This window comes from Corvus hawaiiensis, chromosome 16, assembly GCF_020740725.1.
Source record: "Corvus hawaiiensis isolate bCorHaw1 chromosome 16, bCorHaw1.pri.cur, whole genome shotgun sequence".
Lineage (NCBI taxonomy): Eukaryota > Metazoa > Chordata > Aves > Passeriformes > Corvidae > Corvus > Corvus hawaiiensis.
The window spans coordinates 15,470,726-15,491,863 of record NC_063228.1 but is presented as its reverse complement, the minus strand read 5'-3'; the positions used below and the strand labels follow the sequence as shown (position 1 = coordinate 15,491,863).

General features: G+C 49.0%; 1 protein-coding gene across 1 annotated transcript in view; it reads right to left on the bottom strand.

The window, feature by feature from the left end:
* The window catches only part of RAB40C (RAB40C, member RAS oncogene family), a 36,861-nt gene that overhangs the window by 3,628 nt on the left and 12,095 nt on the right, over positions 1 to 21,138 (bottom strand). The window contains exons 2-5 of the mRNA XM_048320851.1: positions 14,820 to 14,880; positions 12,081 to 12,141; positions 1,817 to 1,894; positions 1,194 to 1,416 (exon numbers count right to left, since the gene is read on the bottom strand). Coding sequence (XP_048176808.1) covers positions 1,194 to 1,416; positions 1,817 to 1,894; positions 12,081 to 12,141; positions 14,820 to 14,880 — 423 coding nt within the window. The remainder of the gene's footprint in view (positions 1 to 1,193; positions 1,417 to 1,816; positions 1,895 to 12,080; positions 12,142 to 14,819; positions 14,881 to 21,138) is intronic.

Here is a 21,138-nt window from a genome sequence, read left to right as displayed (position 1 = left end):
GGCCAGAGGCACGCTGCCGTTCCCGAGCAGCAGATCCCCCTTTCCCGGTACGGAGCCCCCAGTCACAGAACCACAGAATCATTTCGGTCAGAAAGGCCTTCTAAGACCATCGAGTCCAACCATTCCCCCAGCACTGCCAATGCCTCCACTAAACTATGTCCCCAAGTGCCACATCTGCATCTTTTTTGAACACTTCCAGGAATGGTGACTCCACCACTGCCCTGTGCAGCCTGTTTGAGTGCCTGACCACCTTTTTTGTGAGGAAATTTCCCCCAATATCTAATCTAAACCTCCTCTGGGACAGCTTGAGGCCGTTTCCTTTTGCCCTTTCCATTCCCAAGCAGGCAGCCTGCAGCTACAAATCCTCTGGAAGAGATTCAGGAAAGGTCTGTGAACTCAGCCCAGTCCCTGCCCACCATCCCTCTGTGACCCGCAGACCATGGCACAGCAGCCAGGTCGGGGACAGGAGCCCAGGCAGAAAATTTGGTGACTGGGGCTGGCAAACAGGATTTTCCCATTCTGATGAGCAGGAGCTGAAGATCCACATGAGAGCACAGTATCCCAGGAACACAGATCTCCTGCTGCTCAGACTGCAGTGGGACACACTGCTACCTCCAGCCAGGAATAATGTGGGAACCGAGATTATTTTGCTTCAAACTCAACAGGCTGAGACGTAACATGGAATCTGCTCGTGGTTTGCCTTCCTGTGGCACTCATGCCTGGATATATGGAATAACCCAGCCCACTGCTGCATGCTGACAGCAGGGACGAGATTTACTCCCTTTCAGTTCCTTGGGCTCACTCTGCTTCCCTCCAAAACAAGGAAGACAGGCTCAGGCAAGGGCAAGGAGAAAGGTGCTTACACTTGGATTTATCCCACACAGCCCTTTGATTGAAGTACTTTCAAGCTGGGAGCTTAATTGCCCTCAGTCTCATCCAGGGTAAGTGGAAAGGCGGAGGATGCCCCAGAGCACTTCAGATCCCAGACATGCTGAACTGCCCTCTGGAGCAGCCCTTCCCCGTGCCAGCACAGGCAGCTCATGGCTCAGCTTCAGCTTGTCTGGCCTGAGGCATTCCTCCACATCAGGTGGATGCAGCTCCCACAGTTCCACACCTCCCACCCGGGCAGCCACAGCCCCACGGCTCCACATGAGCCGAAATGTCCCACCCGGAGCACCCTCCTGCCCACTGACCTCGGTTGGGCCTCCAGATCTTCTCCATGCCGTGCCGCATGAGGACGATGCGCGACAGCTCCGTGAAGGACTCGATGACGTTGAAGTTGCACAGGGGGCTCACCTCGAAGAAGGTCATGCAGTTCTTCTCGGCGTAGGCGCGCGCCTGCTCCGTCGGCACCTGCCGCTTGAAGGCCAGGTGCAGCCTGTTCCCCACCAGGATCCGAGGGACACCTGGGGCGTGCTGGAACAAGGACAGAAGTGCAGAAATCACGGCTACACCCAGCAGGCTGCTTAGCTGCAACAGCAGTGGAGGGAAAAGAGGTAGAAGCTGCTCTGTGGCCAAGGGACTGTCCAGCAGCACCTCTGTGTGGTGGGGATGACTAATTTGTCACCTCTCAGTTCATTCACTTCTGAGGGAAGTTTCCTGTCTTTCTTGACCATTCCTGTGCCCTTTCCTACTACTCCAGATTTACACAGAGGTGGAGGGCAGACATTTATTGCTTTGCTCCACTTATTACTGCACTGCCATCATGTCCCCTCCATAGCAGAGCCGTTCCTGCCCCAGTGTCAGGTAATGCCTTGGGTGATATATCCCCATATTTCTGCTACAGATCACTGCCTATGTTCTTCCATTCACTTACCTCATCTATTTCCTTTATCCACCGGTCTATCCCATCAAAGGACCAGCGATTAGTGATGTCATACACCAAGAGAATTCCCTGGTGGAAGACAATCAGAAGCAATCAGGAATTTTCATAGTAGGAAATGTGACAGGGGCAGGACACCCCTGAAAGACCCCCACATGCAGAAACCAAGAAGCAAAGGGACAGAACAATGCTCCAGCTGCACCATTCGTGCACTGATAGGGCAAAAGCAGAGACAACAGGGCTGTGCTAATGCAGTCCCAGGTTGTCAGGGAAGTTTTTACCCCTGTTTTGGCTCTGGTATCTCCCAAATAATTTTTAAAGCTGCAGTCTCTACACAGGAGGAGGAACTGCCTTGGTGGCTGTATCTGGAGGAGCAAAGCACACACTTCTCCTGTCACAAATCTGATACAAACTCGCTGAGGCAGAAACACACCTTTTTTCTACCCCCTTACACAGAACAGCTGCAGTCAGTGCTGAGGTGGCAGCAGGACAGGAGGGAATTTTCAAGCACATCCCTCTTCTCCAGAACCTGTCTCATTGTGAGCCCTTTGCTGACAAGGAAGAAGCTGAATGATGCCAACAAGCACCACGGTATCTCCACAGACTGAGCTCTCAGGACTAGGATCCATCCAGACTTTGCTGAAGGTGCTTCCCACTGTCACTGCCACACTGGCAAAAAACCCTTTCTTCAGGCAAGAGGCACCTACAGCATCCTCAGGTTCACATCCATGTTCCTGAACACCACCCACATCCATGACTCGCTTCCCAGTCATCTCCTGAGGTGCAGCACGTGGTGCTGGCAGCAGCACAGGCACGACTCAAGGCAGGGAAGACATGGAGCAGCTCCGAGGAGTCTCCACCTCACCCCAAGCCCGCCTGGCAGGACCCAGGAGCACCAGGTGACCCAGGTGGCCAGACTGCTGGCCACCACTCAGGTCCACAGCATCTCCCAGCAAGTGAGCTTTTATTGAATCTGAGTGTTTCTGAGGACAGACACAAGGAAAGTAGGCTGTGCCTGGCCCTGCAGGCACACGAGCCAGGAGCTGCTGCTCGGTACTGGTTGGGCACAGACAGCACTTATGGAATTGTCCTCAGCAGAGCCTGTCTGCAACCCTCCCGTTATTTTTCTGACTTCTTGTCACTCTTCTTTGCAATCAAGGACATTCCAAGTGACAACAGGCACTCCAAGCTGACTTGGCAGAATCACAGTACAAGGTCCCTGCAATGGGAACTAGGGAGGAGGAGATGAGCTTGTGCTGAGAGAGGAGGAGTCCAGCTGGGAAGGCAGCACTGGATGAAAGAGAACCCACCAGCAGCAAGACTAAGGGCAAACCAAACCACATCACTGAGCTACAAGTTCTGCAGACCCAGCCTTCCCTGAATCAGGGGTATCCTCCAGGAACAGCTATCCCCTACAGCAAGGCCCCAGCATAAGCAAAGAGATGTTAAATTGGCAAGGGAAAATCTCAGCTTTCAGCTCAGACCTCCCTATGAGAAGCCTGGATTCAGCACAGGGAAGGAGAGAGCTGAGACACTCCCAGCACCTGTCCTGGTATGAGTCAGGGACCATGGAGCACCCTCATGTACCTGTGGAGTTGCCCCTTTGTCCACTGAAAGGAAGATGTGCTACACAGATGGGAAACACAAACTACCCAGTCCTCCCAAACCCCAGCTTTACAATCCTTGCTGCTGCCAACCCCTGCGCTGAACTGGGAGGAGCCTGTGCAGAAGCTTTGTGTGTCATACACCTCAAATTAACAAAAAAATAATCATTAACATGAAATGATTAACATGATTCCTGTGTGAAGCAACAGGAATGATAAACTGGCATCTGGGCCACTAAGGCACCTGAATCCTCATACTAAAGTCACATCTGGAGCTGGCAGCAGCACTGCTCCCCCCTCACGGAACAGCAGCCGTTCCCGGATGCACTGGGTGTGCCTCGACCTTGTCTGCCTTTCTCTCAGCTCTTTTGGAATAAGCAGCTCTCAAAGCCTGACCAATTTTATAATTTTATAACAATTCAGATTCTTGCTTCTAAAACAATTCTGATTCTTGAGCTGTACCCCCAACCTCACTGCCCAGTGCTTCCACCCCAGGCAGTCACTCTCCAGGTGAAGTTTGTTTTTTCTGTCCTCGCTGGCCCTCCAACATCTCCACATCTGCATTTATACCCCCAAAGAAAGGCTCAAATGCACACATATAGAAGGGCAGAGGGCACAAAAGGCAAGTCAGGTGGGTTGGCTTCATGTTTGACAGCCCAACACGAAGAGCAAGCCCTTCAAAGTCTGGGTTTGAGGCTGTTCTGTAGGACCTGAAGGTGAGTTTACAGAGTGGCAGAAGCATCTGTGGTGTGGGGGGAGCATCTTCAGTTTCCTTCAAGGAAAGTCTGGAGCTCATACCTAGAGTCCATAATTCTTTGTAGTCTCATTTCTAGGACAGTCCAAAAACTTCATAATCAAAAAGAAATGGAGGTTGTTTTTGTTTTGGAGGGGAAAAGGACCAGTTTCTCCTAGATTTAGAGAGGAAAAATAAGAAGGAAGTAATGAATTTCCATAAATAAAAAATCCCACAAAACCAAAGATACTGCTTCTCAAGGACCCAATCTAGAAATACCTACTAGCAGGATAAATCGCATTTTAATTGCATATTAAAAAAAAACCCTAAAAACTCTGAACTTTCTTTTAATTTTTCCTCTATTTGTTTTGATTTCTAGCTTCCAAGGCTGTGTGTGAGAATTAATGAGAGTCAGGAAATAACGGAGCAAAGGGTTCCAAGACAAATGGCCAGCAAGATAAATAAAGTCTACTTGCTTCATTTCTGGATTGACAAGTTCCTTCAGCCAAGAGAAACAGACCCAAGACCTAGTTTGTGACGATTGTTTCTGCCAGGAATATGCTTGAGGAGGAGAGAGTTTTTAAGCTTGCTGGCAGCGTCTGCCTGGATCTTCTTTGAATAGGAATAAGGATAAAACTTCAGCAAAAACACACCCCTATGTTCTCAGCAGGGTGAAAGGTCAAGACCACGATTTCTAAATTCAAAACATGATACCTTGTCTGCCAGCTGAGCCTCCAAGCCACAGCACAGCTCCAGCACACACATTTAGAGCAAGGATTGTCCAGGAAAGCTTCCCGGAGCTCAGAAGACACCGAGGCCAAGTTGCCCGTGCCTTGCTGTGTCCCCCTCCTGGCCAGCTGGGTATGGAGCCCAGCTGTGCTGCAGCTCAGCAGGGGGAGGAAGAAGGCTGCTCAACCCCTGGCCAGCTCCTGGTGCTGCCAGATAACCTCACACTGCTTCCAAGTAGCACTGGCATGCTGCAGACACCACGTTTCCAGAGCACACATCCCAAATCCACTCTGTCACTGCCATCTCTGCCCCAGAGAGAACAGCACTCAGCCGTGCACAGAGAGGGAGCTGGCTCCATGTCTGCAGACAGTTCCAAGTAAGATCTGTCAGGCTTTTTAAAAGTCTCCTTTGGAATAATGTGCACAGAATTTTAATTTCCTCAACTCAACAAATGAACAGCTTCCCATTCCCAGCCTAATTTGTTCTCTAAGTGCCTAGATGGTTGTCAACACCCTATTATCTCCACAGCTCTCGATTTTTAGTTTCACAAAGCCCTTTTGTACCATTATGTACCCCAGGTTCCCACAGCATGGAGTGAAAAGCTCCACGCTCAGCTTCTCAGACCAAGGAGACCTGGACCCCTCACAACCCTCCAACAGCCCTCCCTCCTTTCCTCCTCAGTCTGCCTACAGCTTCTGTGTAGGTAGAGGGTGACTGGACTCATCCCCAGATCCATCTGGGGTCTTTTCACAATTGGATTTTCAGAATTCATTCCCACTCTCATTTTGTTCCACACTACTGGGATTGGCACAACCCTCAGCATTCCAGTGACAGAAATTTCCACATGAGTGCCTTGCATAGTGAACGAGGAACACAGAGACACCACCAGTTATTGTATCCAGCAGCACATGTGGACACTTACTCTGCCAAAACCCAAATTTGCTTCCAGCAGGAGCTTACACAAAGATCTGTCCACATAACTGAGGTGGTGCTGGGGAAATATCGTCTCTGCCTGCTTGCAGCAGGTTTGGACCAGGTTTATAAGCAAAAAGCTTTTAAAGGTAAGAGAAAATCAGCTTGCACACAGTCAGTGTAAAGCAGGCTTGTCTAAAAAGGTTTCCCAGATGCTTTAGGGGCTTCCAGCACACAAGAAACTGCTGGGAGCACTTGCACAACTGCCAAGGACCTCAGCCCAATGCAGGCAGGTGACAGGGTGGCCAGGAAAGTGTCACTCGCTGATATTCTCCACAGATGGAAAAAAGCTGTTGCTGAAGAAGGCTGAAGACCCCCCCCCAGAGTGGATTTTCTGTCCCACAGGATGAAATAAACCTTAAACAGAAAGTCCAGTGCTGACTGGAACCAGAACACTCTGTGTCTCCTGCCTGCTCTTTCACAGCTCCATTTGATTGTGCCTTTCCTGCTGGCACCTTGGACCTTGGCTCATGGGCAGTGACATCCTGCTGCCAAACCTTTTTCTAGCAGCACAGCCCATCGGGGGGGTATTTATCACTGAGCTTTTGATAAGTATTTTGGCAGGGCAGGCTCCTCCAGCAGCTGGACAATCCCTTCCGAATGACCCGAGGCAGGTGAGGTATTTGCTGCTACCAAAAAAGCCACAAGGGAGGGCTGAACCTACACCTGAGTCTGCTGAGTTGCCAAAAATCCACCACCTTGCTGCATACTAAGAAGCCCTGAACAGGATAAACAGCAGCTCCTCAAACCACCTGCCTAAGCAGAACTCAACAATATTAATTATTTCTTTAGGGCTGCAGCTTTGCTGCAAGATGGGAGCATTTTTTCACACTGTCTGGGAAGAGTTTGGCAAGCCACATTTTCAGAAACAGTTTAAATCCCTGGCATATGAGGACATCAGGAACAACGCTAACACTGCTTCTTCCTGGCTAGATCAGGAAGCACTGCCACAACTCTTTCTCCCCTCTGTGATGACTCTTGGAATAGTTTGCATTTGCTCACAGCAGCCAGAAGAGCCACAGCTGCTCGCAACAGCCGAGATCAGTGAGCCAGCTCTGCTGGAACGGCTGAGACTTTGAAGCCAAGCAGAAAAGGAGCAGAAGTCCAAGAGCAAAAAAGATTTCTGCAGCACCTTTAAGCACACTAAATACTCCTCACCATACCCTATGCTGTGACAATTAACATAAAAATCCTTCTGCAACACAGCAAGCTCAGACTGCCCGAGTTGGCTCTGCAGGGTGCAACACTACTGGGTTTCCATGTCTCCCTCTTCCCTGGCCCTGCAGTCACCATGACTGGCTGCACACTGCCCCTGCCCCATCCGTGCCTGGAGGCCAGTGCTCTGCTACCCCAGACAAACACTCCTCTTTTGCCCCAAAGTGAGACCCTGAAGTGATGTGGTCAGGACCTGCTGGCTCAGCAAACCCCAACAGAGAACGGATGAAGTAGAAACTTGACACCCAGGGAAGTAAGAGAAAAGGAGAGGGGTCCCAGGCACACCAGCACCACAAGCCTGCACCTTGAGCCCAAGAGCTCGTTGTGTCCCTGATGAGATCAGATCTAAGGCAGGGCAGGGAGGAAGGCAAGAGACCTTCGATCCTCACAGCAAACCCTGAGGCAATCATGCTGGAAGAAGGGGCTGGTTCTTGCTCACAGCCAGCTCATCAAGAGCAGCAAGGATGTTTTACTGCAGATAATTTCAAGAGGAAGAAGTTCCCGCTGAACACGAAAGCCACATGGCTCTGGGCCCAGGCCAGTGGTGTGGAGTTGAAACTGGGGGAGGCATCAAGGTACTCACGTCCTTTCCCTAGGGAAGGACCAGCATGAAGTTCAGGCTGAGCACTGTACTAGGCTGTGCCATGGGGGAAAGAACTCCCAAGAACTCTGGAGACTGTTTTCCCATGTTGCAACCTCTCCAGGGTCTACTTCAGAAAATTCAATTCTTATCACTACACTTGAGAAACAATGAGGAGTGCGTGCGAAAGTCAGGCATGCTTCCCTGGCTTGGAGGCACTTTTCATACCAAGTATTCTCTTAAGCATTGGCTATCCAAACCTGGGTAAGGGCTGCCAGGTTGCTGAGCCAGCCTCCTGTTCTCACAGCCAACCTGTACAAGTCCTCTCTGGAACCTCATTCTTCAAGCTCCCCTTGTGCTCTTTAGTCCTCCACTCAGTGAGAACCTTCCACTAATTCTCAGCGTCAAGGTGCTCAAGGCCAGTTTACACCAACCTGTTCTTGTACAAATATCACACTGAACTTCAAATAGAGCTTTTCCCATGCTGGCACCTCTCTTCTCTGCTGGATTTGTTCTTCCTGAGCTTTTGGCTTTTAGTTTAAATAAGCTGTTTCTCTTGCCTCCAAGGGGATTTGTGTCAGCCTTCCTACAGCAGAAGTCTTGAAGCCTGATGATTCCAAGACAGTAGAAAAGAAAGCAAACAGCTGCAGCTGAGAAGCCAGTACAGCACACAGCCCTGAATACATCCTGGAGACCACACCTGGAGTACTGCACCCAGCTCTGGGGCCTCCAGCATGAGAAGGACACAGACCTCTTGTAACAGTCCAGAGGAGGCCACAGAGATGCTCCAAGGGCTGGAGCATCTCTGCTCTGGAGCCAGGCTGGGAGAGCGGGAGGTGTTCACCTGGAGAACAGAAGACTTCAGAGCCCCTTCCAGGGCCTAAAGGGGCTCCAGGAGAGCTGGAGAGGGACTTTGGATAAGGGCATGAAATGACAGGACAAGGGGGAATGGCTTCCCAGTGCCAGAGGGCAGGGCTGGATGGGATATTGGGAAGGAATTGTTCCCTGGGAGGGTGGGCAGGCCCTGGCACAGGGTGCCCAGAGCAGCTGTGGCTGCCCCTGGATCCCTGGCAGTGCCCAAGGCCAGGCTGGATGGGGCTTGGAGCAGCCTGGGACAGTGGAAGGTGTCCCTGCCATGGCAGGGGTGGAATGGGATGGGCTTTAAGGTCCCTTCCAACCCAAACCATTCCATGATTCTAAATCAGAGAACTCAGAAGCACTGATGTGTTTCTCCACCAAGACCACACAGGTTATGCTGTGTTTACGCTATGGCCATGCCAGAAGTAGTCAGCTTCTGCATACTGAAAATAACTGGAGGTGTTGGAAGTCCATCCTTGCAGTCACACGGGCATTTGTTATTCAAAACAAACAGTCCTCTTGCTTTGGTTAACCATTCAGAGTATAAATTGAGATACTTTCTTCTTCCGTTGAAAGTTGCGGTGAGTTATTTAAGAGACACGGTATCTGTATTCCTGTTAACACAGGAATCTCACTGGAACATCACATGGGAGCCAACCACTTGCTGCTGAAAACAATCTGAGTTTTACTCCAAGCCACCTGGAGAAGGCTGTACAAGGACTCCAGTCATTTTCAAGAGGCACTTTCCCTGTCCTCATCTCCTGGGCACTTTCAAAGGGCACAGAGGGACTTCCCTTGGGAATTACCTCTCCTCCTCCTAGGCAGGCTTGTTCCTTAGGGCTGGTTTGCTGCTTTTAAGGGTTGACTATTTGGGCAGACCAGGATTAAGGCATCACAACAGCACTTTGGAAAAGGCATTTGTTGCACGAGCAGAGGGCAGGTTTGAGGCAAAGCTGTGAGCTACAACTTGGTGTGCAAGTGAGCTCCATTCCCCAGCATTCAGCAGTGAATTGCTGTATACAACTTCCTGAAAGAAGGTGGGAGTCACATGGGGATTGGTCTCTTCTCCCAGGTAACAAGTGACAGGGTGAGAGGAAACAACCTCAAGTTGTGCTAGAGGAGGTTTAGATTGCATTTTGGGGTAATTTCTTCACTGAAAGGGTGTTCAGGCATTGGCACGGGCTGTTCAGTGCAGTGGTGGAGTCACCATCCCTGGAGATGTTAAAACCCACATAGAATTTGGTGCTGAGAGACCTGGTTTAGTTGGGGCCTTGGCAGTGCTGGGTTGCTGGTTTGACTCGTTGATCTTAGAGGGCTTTTTCAACCTTAGTGACTCCACGATTCTATAAAGCATTCCCATTAAAGGTCCCCTTGCCTGGCTGATGAGGTTTACTGTCTCAGACTCATTCCTTGGGAGGGGTAGGCAGGGAGATAGATGAGGCAAACCTTGCTGATGCTCAGGTGAGAGCTCCTCCAGTAATACTGATAAATACAGCTGAAGGGCAGGACATTGCCTCCAAAGCAAAGAAGGTCAAGAGATTCATTTTGAGGAAGGAAGAGAAAATCAATCCCTTTCAAGACTGCAGACAGCCAGGTACATGACACCTTGTGGCACCCAAATGTAGTGTCCAGGGAGAACAGGCTGCAGGAAGCCCATGGAGGCGCTGTGCCAGTGCCTCACAGCTCCATGCAGGTTCCAGACAGATGTGTGTCTCTCTCCCCATCCAATTCAAGCGTTCTCATCATTGCTTATTTCAGCTTTGCCCTGTACCCCAGATTGCCCTGTGGCAGCAGCAGGTATGAGCTCTGGTGCGTGGGCTCAGGCTCTGAGGGTGCAGCTGTGCCAAGACACAGCACCCGCTCTGAGGAGCTCCCAGGTCACACCAAGGGGAGTAACCACTGTGCACAGTGGCTGCACACAGGGCTAAAAGCTCCCAGGTGGCATTCCTGGACACAGCAGCTGCTGCTTTTTATTCCCAGTTTGATCTGAGCATCTGACACAGCAAGGTGTTAGAAAAAGCCTGACCAAAGCTGAGTTCTGTGGTCACCAGGAAACCACACTGACCAGTTCTGTTCACTTCTAACTGGTGAGGGAGGCAATGTGGCCTCAAGCCCACAGGTTCCACGAGGAGGTTGTGGATTCCTGATCCCTGGAAGTGTTCAAGGCCAGGCTGGATGGGGCTTGGAGCAAACTGGGATAGTGGAAGGTGTCCCTGCACATGGGAGGGGGATTGGAATGAGATGAGCCTTTAAGTCCCTTCCAATGCAAACCATCCTGTGATTATGGGATTGGGGTTCCAGATTTTTCTGAAATGTAGAAAGGGCTGAAAGAAAATGAAATGTAGAAACTGAAAGAAACTCAGACACGGGACTGAGCATGCAAATGGGGGATCCTGCACTTTCCCACTGCAGAACTCCAACTCTCCTTGCCTTGCACTTTTCTGCAAGCACCAGGAAATTGGCTTCTGCTTCAAAGGAACTGCCTCAAAACATCCAGACCACCAGAGATGTGCACTAACATGAATAAACAAGACACTGGGGGAGATCTCAATAGCACACCCCACGTGAGGTGCTCCTATGTCTATGGCACAAGTGAATTTGCAGGAAGTCAGAGAAAGAGAACAACACGGATTTTGCCAGTTAGCAAAGCAAAGGTCTACAGATACAAGGAGCAAAAATCCAAGAGTGGTAAGAGCTTGAGCAGAAGAGCAACGTTTCCCAAAGGCTGGGAATCTCCCAGGATACTCAGGAGACTGATATACAGCTTCTGACTGTTAGCGTCTTAGAGAGGAGGAATTTTCTCCAAAGTTTTCCAATTTGGAAACGATAAGGAGAATAAAGTAACTCATTTAACTTAGGGAAACTTTATCCTGGAGGGACCCTGCCATGTCTACTAAAAGGACAGCAGCAGAACTGTGAGAAAGCACTATTAAACAGCAATTTTCCAGAGGACCACAAGATTTTTGTGCTGTTGAGGATCTTGATGCTATTCTGGAGCAGGGCCCAAAGGAGAAGCTCAAAATCTAACACTCTGCCTCATGTTTTCAGGAACACACATACTTTACGTTCCAGTTGAGCTGCTCTAGTTTCAAATCTGCCTCAAACACTCAAGTAGGAGCCACCCCTATTTTCGGAACTGACTCGAAAGCAACACAGACTGGAAGAACTCCCCTGGGAAAGCCAGTGCCATATTTAAACAAATTTGAGAAACCTCAGAAAGTAGGAGTTCCCACATTAAAGATAAGGCAGATCTAGAGCGAGAATTGCCTCATCCTCTCTAACCCCAACCTCTCAGCCCTGCTCCAGAAATTAAGACTGAATATTGTCTGCACAGACCTTTTCTGTGGGAGTTTAGCAAAGTCTGCCATTCACTCCCTTCTCTCCCACCATTTCGTAAGAACAGAATCCCAGGCAACAAGACAACATTAAGTGTCTCCTCTCATCTACAGAGATCCATTTGGTGATCAGTACATTCCTCTTCAGAGCTCTTTACTATGGCAGGAAAGACTTTTACAGCCTAAAGGAAAAGCAAACGTGTCCCATCAAAGCCCTGAGAGCAGCACTTACCTGGGCTCCCCTGGAGTAGGATCTGAAAATGGTGCAAAATCTTCCTTGCCCTGAGGTGTCCCTAAAACACAGAAAAGTTACAGCTGTGAGATGTGCAGAATCGACTCCCATACTGCACATCTCCTACTGGCCATAAAGAAATAAAATAAAAATCTGTGTTGATCTTGTCAGATCTTTAGGATGTGCATGGTACCCAAAGTGCTCGGCAAGGTGGGTTCTTCTGGGGAAGAACTGGTGGGTACATCACTACCTTTGAGTACAGGCTGTCACTGTCATTGTGCTTCCCATGGAGAAGGTACAAGCCCAAACCACTCTGCTGCAGCACTACCTCATGATGTGTGAGAGTATAAGTCATTGTACTCCCCTGGGCAAAGGATTTTCTGCCTAGCTCCCTTCAGTCCACAGGAGTTCAAAGTCATGAGTCTGCAGAGCTCTCCCAGCCATGGAGAACAGCCAACCTAAATGTGACCACTAACAGGAGGAGGAATTGACTTGCACTAGGCTTCACTTGTTTTTCAAACACATTTTAACCAAAAATAAAGGGAATTCTCTTTATCCCCAGATCCCTGACAGACCTGCTCTATATATCCTACAGAAAGCTGAGGAACAGGATTGGGGTACAGTGTTTTAGACCACTGTGACAATAAGGGGCTTTTCAGTCACTATCATTTCTCCTGTCTGGACAAGGTGTAACTAAGTTTGACAAAATTACCAGCAGCTCTCAGTCCCCATCTGGGACAAGAAGCCAGAGCCCAGAACTCTGATGTAACCAGGACATACTGAAATGTGTCAGGCTAATCAGAGACACATTATGGTACTTGCCAAATCTATTCCCCGGGCCAGGATAAAAGACACTTTAATGGCCACTGAGAAGGCTGAGGAATCCCTCAGCCCCAGATTTGTAGCTCCAAGAAAAACATGCTGACCTCACATGCAGGACAGTCATTTTTTCAATCTAAAGCTTTGTCGATCCTGGACATCAATCTAACAGCCTGTGCTTACATGTCCTTCTCCCTCGACAATCAAATACTGGGTAAGTAATGATAAAAGATTACACTGAGGCATCATCAATCAGTGTTATCAGCTTTTCAGTTCCTGTGCTGTTCTCCAGCTCAAGAATTACAGTATAAAAAGATGGTTTCAAGAGGGAAGCACTAAGTTACTACACACTTGGGGCTGAAATGTTAAAATAGGCATCTCACAAGAGAGACAAGAATGCAAGTGGCACATATAAACATGGAGGCTAGAAGAGATAAATTAGCTGCTTCTGTTCTTTTTTTGTAAGAAAAATGAGGACATTCAGCTTCAGAGAGCAGGGGTGTAATTAAACCACCAAACAACACATTGCTAGAGTCAGTCACAGAGGCTGAGAACATGGGGTTCATTCCTATTTAATAATTCACACATGTTACTAATATTCCTGTTACTTGACCCAAGCATTTGTAAGGGGATATTTAACTCCATATTTTAGGACCTGTGTCATTCCCTACTAGATCTGTGTGAAAACCAGGGCAGGGACAGACTACCCATCCTTACCTATCCTGTCCTGTCCTACCCTTCCTCTTTCATCTCCACAGACTGCTGTGTCAGCTCCTCAGCAAGTTGGACCTCAGACAAAGCTCAGCCAGAAGGACTCCAGCTCTCTTCTGGTGCTGACAGATAAGGCAGGGGTTACCCCTCCCATGCAGTGTTCTCCCACCTCTGTCCCAGTGTCTGGTCACTCCAGTCAGTCCTGCTCTCCAGGAGTTCACCCTACCTGACACTGTGAGGTCTGTTCACAGCTCTTGGTTTTCTACTCAAGGCATTGAGAAATATCCAGCTGCTGAGGGACTAAAGGCTTCACCTTTTTTATTCTTCTACCTTCCTTCTCTTGTTTCTTGTTTTCTCATCCTTGGATTTCAGCAAAAATCTGGTATTGCTTCCAAAACAATTCTAGTCCCTCAGTGACCAAGAGCCGTATGGGAACATATAATGATGTTATAGTTTGGTTGGAAGGGACATTATCCACCAACCATCCCAACCCCCTGCCATGGCAGGGACACCTTCCACTGTCCCAGGCTGCTCCAAGCCCCAACCTGGCCTTGGACACTGCCAGGGATCCAGGGGCAGCCACAGCTGCTCTGGGCACCCTGTGCCAGGGCCTCCCCTCCCTCCCAGGGAACAATTCCTTCCCAATATCCCATCCAGCCCTGCCCCCTGGCACTGGGAAGCCGTTCCCCCTTGGCCTGGCACTTCCTGCCCTTACCCAAAGTCCCTCTCCAGCTCTCCTGGAGCCCCTTTAGGCCCTGTAAGGGGCTCTAAGGTCCCTCCTGGAGCCTTCTCCTCTCCAGGTGAACACCCCCAGCTCTCCCAGCCTGGCTCCAGAGCAGAGGGGCTCTTGGAGCATCTTTGTGACCTCCTCTGAACCTGTTCTAACATATCTATGTCCTTCTTGTGCCAGGAACTCTGGACAACAGAACTACAGGTGGGGTCTCAAGTGCAGAGTAACAGTGAAAATGGTCAGTTATGGCAGACAATGACTGAAATCAGACTATTCCAGCAAAGGTGTTTGTGCTGCTTGATTTACAGAAAGCAATCTGGTTTGCCAGAGTAACTTTCTGATAGGAACAGCCAGCAAGTCCCACCACACACCCAGGGATGGTCCATGCTCTCCATGTACAGCATCCCCCCAGCCCTGTGTCCCTGCTCACCTGGCCTGAGCTCCCAGGGTTTGGGTTAGAAAGGCTCAGAAATACTCACCAGAGTTCCAGCTTAACCCTTCTGCCATCCAACAAGATAGTAGTGGTCTTGTAGTCAATTCCTGAAAGAAAAGCAATGAAAAGCTGAGCAAACCCTGAGAACATCTTCAGAGACATCAAAGAGCCTTGCTCTGCTCACACAGAGCTCTCATTTCACATTTACTAAAGGGATGTTTTCTCCTCCTTGCTCTGCTGCCTGTTTAAGCAGGGCTACAGAGACCTGACAGACACACACTTCTGCTCCATGGCAAAGATTGCTCTCGTGGAGCTCTATCCCTCCTCCCTGAAAACACTGTTAACCCCTGCATTGCTTCTGACTTCTCCACTGTGGGATTAAACCTCTTAGAATTTGAGCTGTAGGAAAGGTTGGATGGGGCTTGGAGCAACCTAGGAAGGTGTCCCTGGCCATGGCAGGGGGAGGTGAACAAGATGAGCTTTAGGGCTCCTTCTAACCCAAATCACTCCATGTTTCTCTGAGATTCAGTGATTTGTAGCATTATCCCATATTGCAGTGATAAATTAGAGTTTTGGGGAGTGAGCCACAGACAGAAACAATTCAGAAACATCTCTGCTGCATCAGCCTGCAGTCCCAACATCTCTCAAACACCACTACCTGCAGCCACAGGACATTTTGGGATATGAGTGCTACAGAAAGGCTGTCCAAAGATTGCTGTCTCTTCTTCTGAGCAGCTCTTGGGGTGTGGATCACAGACGGCCAGGTAAGGCAGGACACACTCCCCTCCCTTGTGAAGGGCTGAGAAGCAGCACAGACATCAGATTTTACTTTTCATGGAGCCACAGCACGAGAGTAGCAGAAAGCCCCCAAATCACAACACCCAGCTGTGCTGGCACACAACTCACTCATACAAGGGGTGTCCACTACCTTCAGATACCCAAGAAATTTGTTAAAACTGGGAGCCTGCCTCACAGTCAGACTGAGAGGTTTAAAAAACAACTCCCCTTGCAAGCACCAGGCCCAAACCATGCCGAACACATCATTCCCTGCAGGCACAGAGGAGGAGGCACAACTGCACCTCCCACCTCCTTCCCAAAGCCAAGGGGCATCAGGCGCCCAGGAAAAGCAGCTTCTCTGCTTGTTAATAAGCTTCAAGTGTAGTGAAGCTGCATAAACAAAGCACAGAGCACCATTACTGCACACCCACTGAAGCATCAACTAATTTACAACCTTTTAATAAAGCAGAGTCACTTCACTCTGATTACATCAACTTTAGTTCTTGTTCTTGCCAACAGATATCAAACTTTGAATCTCTATTAAAACCCCACCGTTGTGTTATGACCTGCATTTCCCTTTTCCTGCAAGGAGAACACTGCCCTGACAAGCAAACAGACAAGTTTGTCAATAAAGCAAATGGATTTTTCTGAGTCATCCGCAGGAGTTCCCTGTTAGTGAAAAACAAATTAGATTTCAGCCTTCACAGGCTGTTATAAAAAGCAATAAAGATAATTATCTTAAATTCCAACTATTTCCAGTGCTTTATCACAGAAAATAGGCAGTTTACATTTTATCTTCCTCCAGAGACAAGTGAATGATCTGTATTTATTTTCAGGGAGATATAAATCTCCCTCATCCCCAGGGATGGCAGAGTAGTGGGAGTAAGGCTGCTCTGCTACCAGAAGGGAGCATCCAGACATCTTCCCCTGCCAGTTCCTGGACCAGGATCTGATGGGCTCTTAGGGAAGGGGCTAATTAAGCCCATTACTCTGTTTCAGATGCAAAATCCCCAGAGACTCTGCCCCCTCCTAAGGCACGAGCTCCCTGTCAGCAGTGAGTCTTAATCACCCTCAGTGCCAGCAGTGCACAGGTGGAGCAGTCACATGAAAGCACCACAGAGAGGGTACAGGGACAGTTTTCAGGGCACAGAGGCCACATACTTCCAAAAATGCCACTGCTGAGGTGAAACAAATTGCTTGAGTACAGCTTTTAAAAGTGACAGAGGTTCAGCTGAACTGGGAAGAGAAGGAAACTTGTTAATGGAAATGTCAAATACACAGATGTCTTCATTATGCTCCTCACCCACTTACTGCCCAGCCTACGTCCCCAGAGGAACATGGGCTCCCTGTCCTCAAAACTCATGACTTGGTCACCAGAGAAATGCTTTAAATAATCCATGTTCATCTGAAACTACACCACGTGCTTTAATGCAGAGGGACACCAGTCTTTGGGTGTTACATACACTGGCCCAAGGAGGCCACACACACTCCAGTTAAAAGCAAGCTGGTATCTGGCAATGGGCTGAGGAAAGTGCTGCACTTTTTAACTTGCAAACACCCAAACTGAGACTAGGACTGAATTTATAAAAGGTTTTGGAGCAAACTCTGCCTACAAGCTCATTAATGAAGAACATAAACCTGCACAACTGCAATGTTTTGGAGAAAATTTCAGCTTCCCTTTTCCATAAACACTCTGCATCATGACAGCTCAAAGGCACTCCCTGGTTTTGGTCTGTTCTTTTAGCTGGTTAGCACTGAGCAGGCTGCAGCTCACAAGCACAGCTCTCCCACGGCTCACTGGTGCCACAAAATCTGCACCAGTTAGAGGTGCCCTCAAAACCACGGGACTCGCCACAGCGGTGAACACCAGCACTATCCCCTTGTATTTCAGTCCCAGTAACAAACAACCGTGTCCTGAGCTGCAGCCCAAGACACTCCTCCATTCACAGCTCACAAGGAAGCTGAGCAGCCGAGCTCTCTTTCCTAGGCCCAGCCTACAGCTCAAGCTCAGCCTTGGCTCCCCCCTTGTCCCAGGGATCTGGGGACAGGGGGTCACAGCAGCCACCAGATGCCACCTCTGCACTGAGGCTGCTGGCAGTATGACAGTGCATGGCCATGGCCATACCACGGCTACCCCTCTCCCTTTACATTTCAGGCAGCTGAGACACAAGTTAAGGGAAGTTTTTAGAACTTCCTTTCTGCAGGTGACAGGGTTCCCCCACCTCTGTTTACAGGCAATCATGGCTTATTTCGGGACGGACGCTCTGCTGGAGCAGCTCTGATCCCACTGCCCTGGCAGGGAGGTGCCAACCCCATCACTGGGATGCTCCTGCAGCACACTCAGACTAGAGAACCAGCCCAGCCCTGCCCGGCCCCGGGGCAGCGGTGCTGGGGGAAAGGGAAACACTCCTGTTTAAAGCCTATTTTGTATCAGCTGATCTTTTTCTGGACCAATTACCATGATGCAACAAAGTGAATGAGGCTCAAAGAACAAGTTGGGGCTGTTCTCTCAGATTTAGCATTCAGGCCGATTCCTGTGGTATTTTTCCAGCCCCGCTTTAGACTCCTGCTTACACTGATGCCATCCCAGCCCCATTCCTGGAGCAGAGAGCTGACCTGGCACAGGGCACTGTGCAGAGGGATCTGACCAAGCTTGATGTTAGACACCCGATTCTCCTCCATGGAGCTGGGTTTCATGCTCCTGGGCAAGACTCCAGGGAATCCCAAACCTTTCTTTCTTTCTTTCACCAGCTGCTATAAGGAAAACCTAAGAAAGCAAGTCATTTTCCCATGGGAATCCACAGGATGGGTTATAGGAAACTCTGATCTTTTCCAAATTACTCATGCAGAGCACAACACACTTTGCATCAATACCACCTGAAAACCTCACACCCAACCTGAGCTTACTTAAAGCTTTTACCCAAAAGATGACAATTGATGTGAACAGGAAAAGTAAAACCCCTGCAAGAGAAATGGTAACTTTCTAACAGCACTGGATACTACTTTGTATCAGGCTGTTCACTTTCCCCTTGGGAATTCACGGCTTGGACACAGGTGTACCTCCACTCTGCCAAGCCCCTGCCCTGCACCTGCATGAGCAGCAGAAGCACAAGGGAGGAGGCAGCAGCCAAGCAGGTACAGGGATCTGGAAGTCACACTGGAAAAGGGAGAAACACAAGGGAGATGTGCATTTCATGCTCTCCTTTTAAAGGGGTTGATCTCTCAGGAAAATTGCTTTAAATAGCTCAAGTGAACAAGGCTCTATAAATATTTACTACTGAAACACGTTGGCCTCTGGGCTTTGTGTGGGTCTTTGTTTCAGAGAAAAGGAGATGAGTTTGCAGTTGCAGACTCACCAGGTGACTCTGCCCTAACGCCTGGGTGGGGGCCAGAAGGGCACCTCCCCTGAAAAGGCAGGTTTGAGCAAAACCTAAGAGCAGCATGTGCCTTTCTCCTCCTTTAGCTTTCCAAGGGGATCCCCACTTAGTACTGGGGTGAAGGTGATTCCAGCTCCCGGGGTAATGCCAGAGCCAACACTGCATTTTAGGTTATTGGTCCAAATCAAGTGTCCTTGGGATGCTCTCATGATCCAAGCCCCAACTAACAACTCCTGCACCTACACAAACATCACAAAGGTACAGCCAGGACTCATCCCACATTTACCAAGTCATCAGCAGGTTTTCCTGAGACCTTCCCCAAAAGCTGCCAGCACCATCTCCAGTTTGCATCTGCAGTATCTTTAAGAAGAACATAATTTATTCACAAATCTGGGGCAGAAGACATTCCAGGTGATGCTCAAAAAACTCTTTCCAAAGGAAAAAACCCCTAAAAACTAGTAAAAATAAATCAATGTACTCAAATGAAACATTGATATAGTTTTAAGACAAGCTTGCTTTCCTTCTGAGAGAGACTCTCCTTGTCACTTGAAGTCATTTCCAGTTTGCATGAGTCAGATTGGCCAAAGATGCTTTTGCCACCTCATTTCTTACATGAATGTTTCTGCTTGTGGGAGATCAGAATCCACCTCACTCTGTTAGTCCACCCACAAAAAAACCCAGTGCACATTATTTTAACTTCATTAAAACTCAGCTCCCCCAGCTTACAGACACGTGCTGTATAATGCAACCTCAGCTTTTTTTCCTCCTTTTTAAAATTAAATTTGGTTTCATTTATTTATAATTCAAAAGAAGATAATCAACCTGCTTGCAAAGTGATACATGAGGTCAACAGGCAAAATTGGAGGTGTACAGCGATGATGAACCAAGGCCAAGCCTTTATTCAATGCATGATATAAATAAGATAAACTGAGTGGACTTTTGTTACCTGACTAATGCTGCAATTCAGTGGATTGTTCTTTTATCTGCAGACATAATTAAGTCAGAGCTGCTGCACTCTGCAATTCTGATGGCATCTGAGCACTCAGAAGAGGGCTTAGGGTGAGATGTGCCTGGTCTGATGCAGCCCTACAGAAATGCTCTGCTCGACTGAGAAATTTTAAAATCGTCTCAGAAGCCACCAGAAAGACTCACTGTGCCACCACAGGGCCTCACCCAGCCAGCCTGGTGATGGACTTTGGTTTGTGATTGTCATTAGTGCAGCTGAAGCTGTACCACACCACAAATGTCCAATTGAAAATGTTGGATTTTCCCCCAAACACCCGCAGGCTCCTCTGTTAGCTTAGAGGTCATCAGCTCTGCTGAGTGCAGAAGGTCTCGGGCTCTTAAAGGTCTCCCTAAAGGTTTGTAGGTTCAGTGCCACACTGACTACTGGCTGCTGGGAAGAGGGAAGAGTACAGGGCTGGAATGAAAACATAGAGAAGGCACACCAAATATTTAACTTGCTGAGGTTTCACAGTGAACTTGAGTAACCAGCTGTGAAGGGCTGGCTGTGCTGCGTGGCACCAGAGAGGAGCCCTGGGAGAAAGGGATGCAGGGCTCTGAGAGCAAGGAGCTGACAGATTTAAAGACATGCCATGATTATAAAACAGGCAAACACCAAGAGTATCCAGCCAGGAATTTGTAACCCGTGTTGTGACAATCCTTCCTTACTACCCAGGGAAGGATCAAAGCCACAATCACCCAGTGTGCAGCTGGTCTTAAATGCATGTTCTCACTGCCACAAAGGTAGAAAAGCACCCAGGAACACTTTAGAGTGGGTCAATGGACTGCAAATCCTCTACTGTATGTTTGCAAAGGGAAAACATTATGGATGAAGCTGTGGTGAAGCTTCTCAGCAGCTCCAGGAGCTGTGACTAAGCAGAGATGGGTAAATTCGGTTTTAAACCTTATCAATAGTTCAGACAACGCTGTGGATGCCAGAACACCACAGCAATTGTGAGTTTTTGTGAGAACATAAACTATGCATGAGAGCCCTGTCCCTTCTAGCCAGGCTCTCCAGGAGGAGTCCAGTCAGGGTGTCCCCTCCTCTGAGCCCTTCTGCAGGACTGGCAGAGCCTGGCTGGGTGTCACTTGGGCTCCCCCTGCCACAGTCCCCTGGCACACCTTTGGGAACATACCAGCATGTTTGCTGTCACATAAACTAGCTGTCATCTTACTGGTGTGTGTGCAAGACGAGCTGCTGAAAGGTCC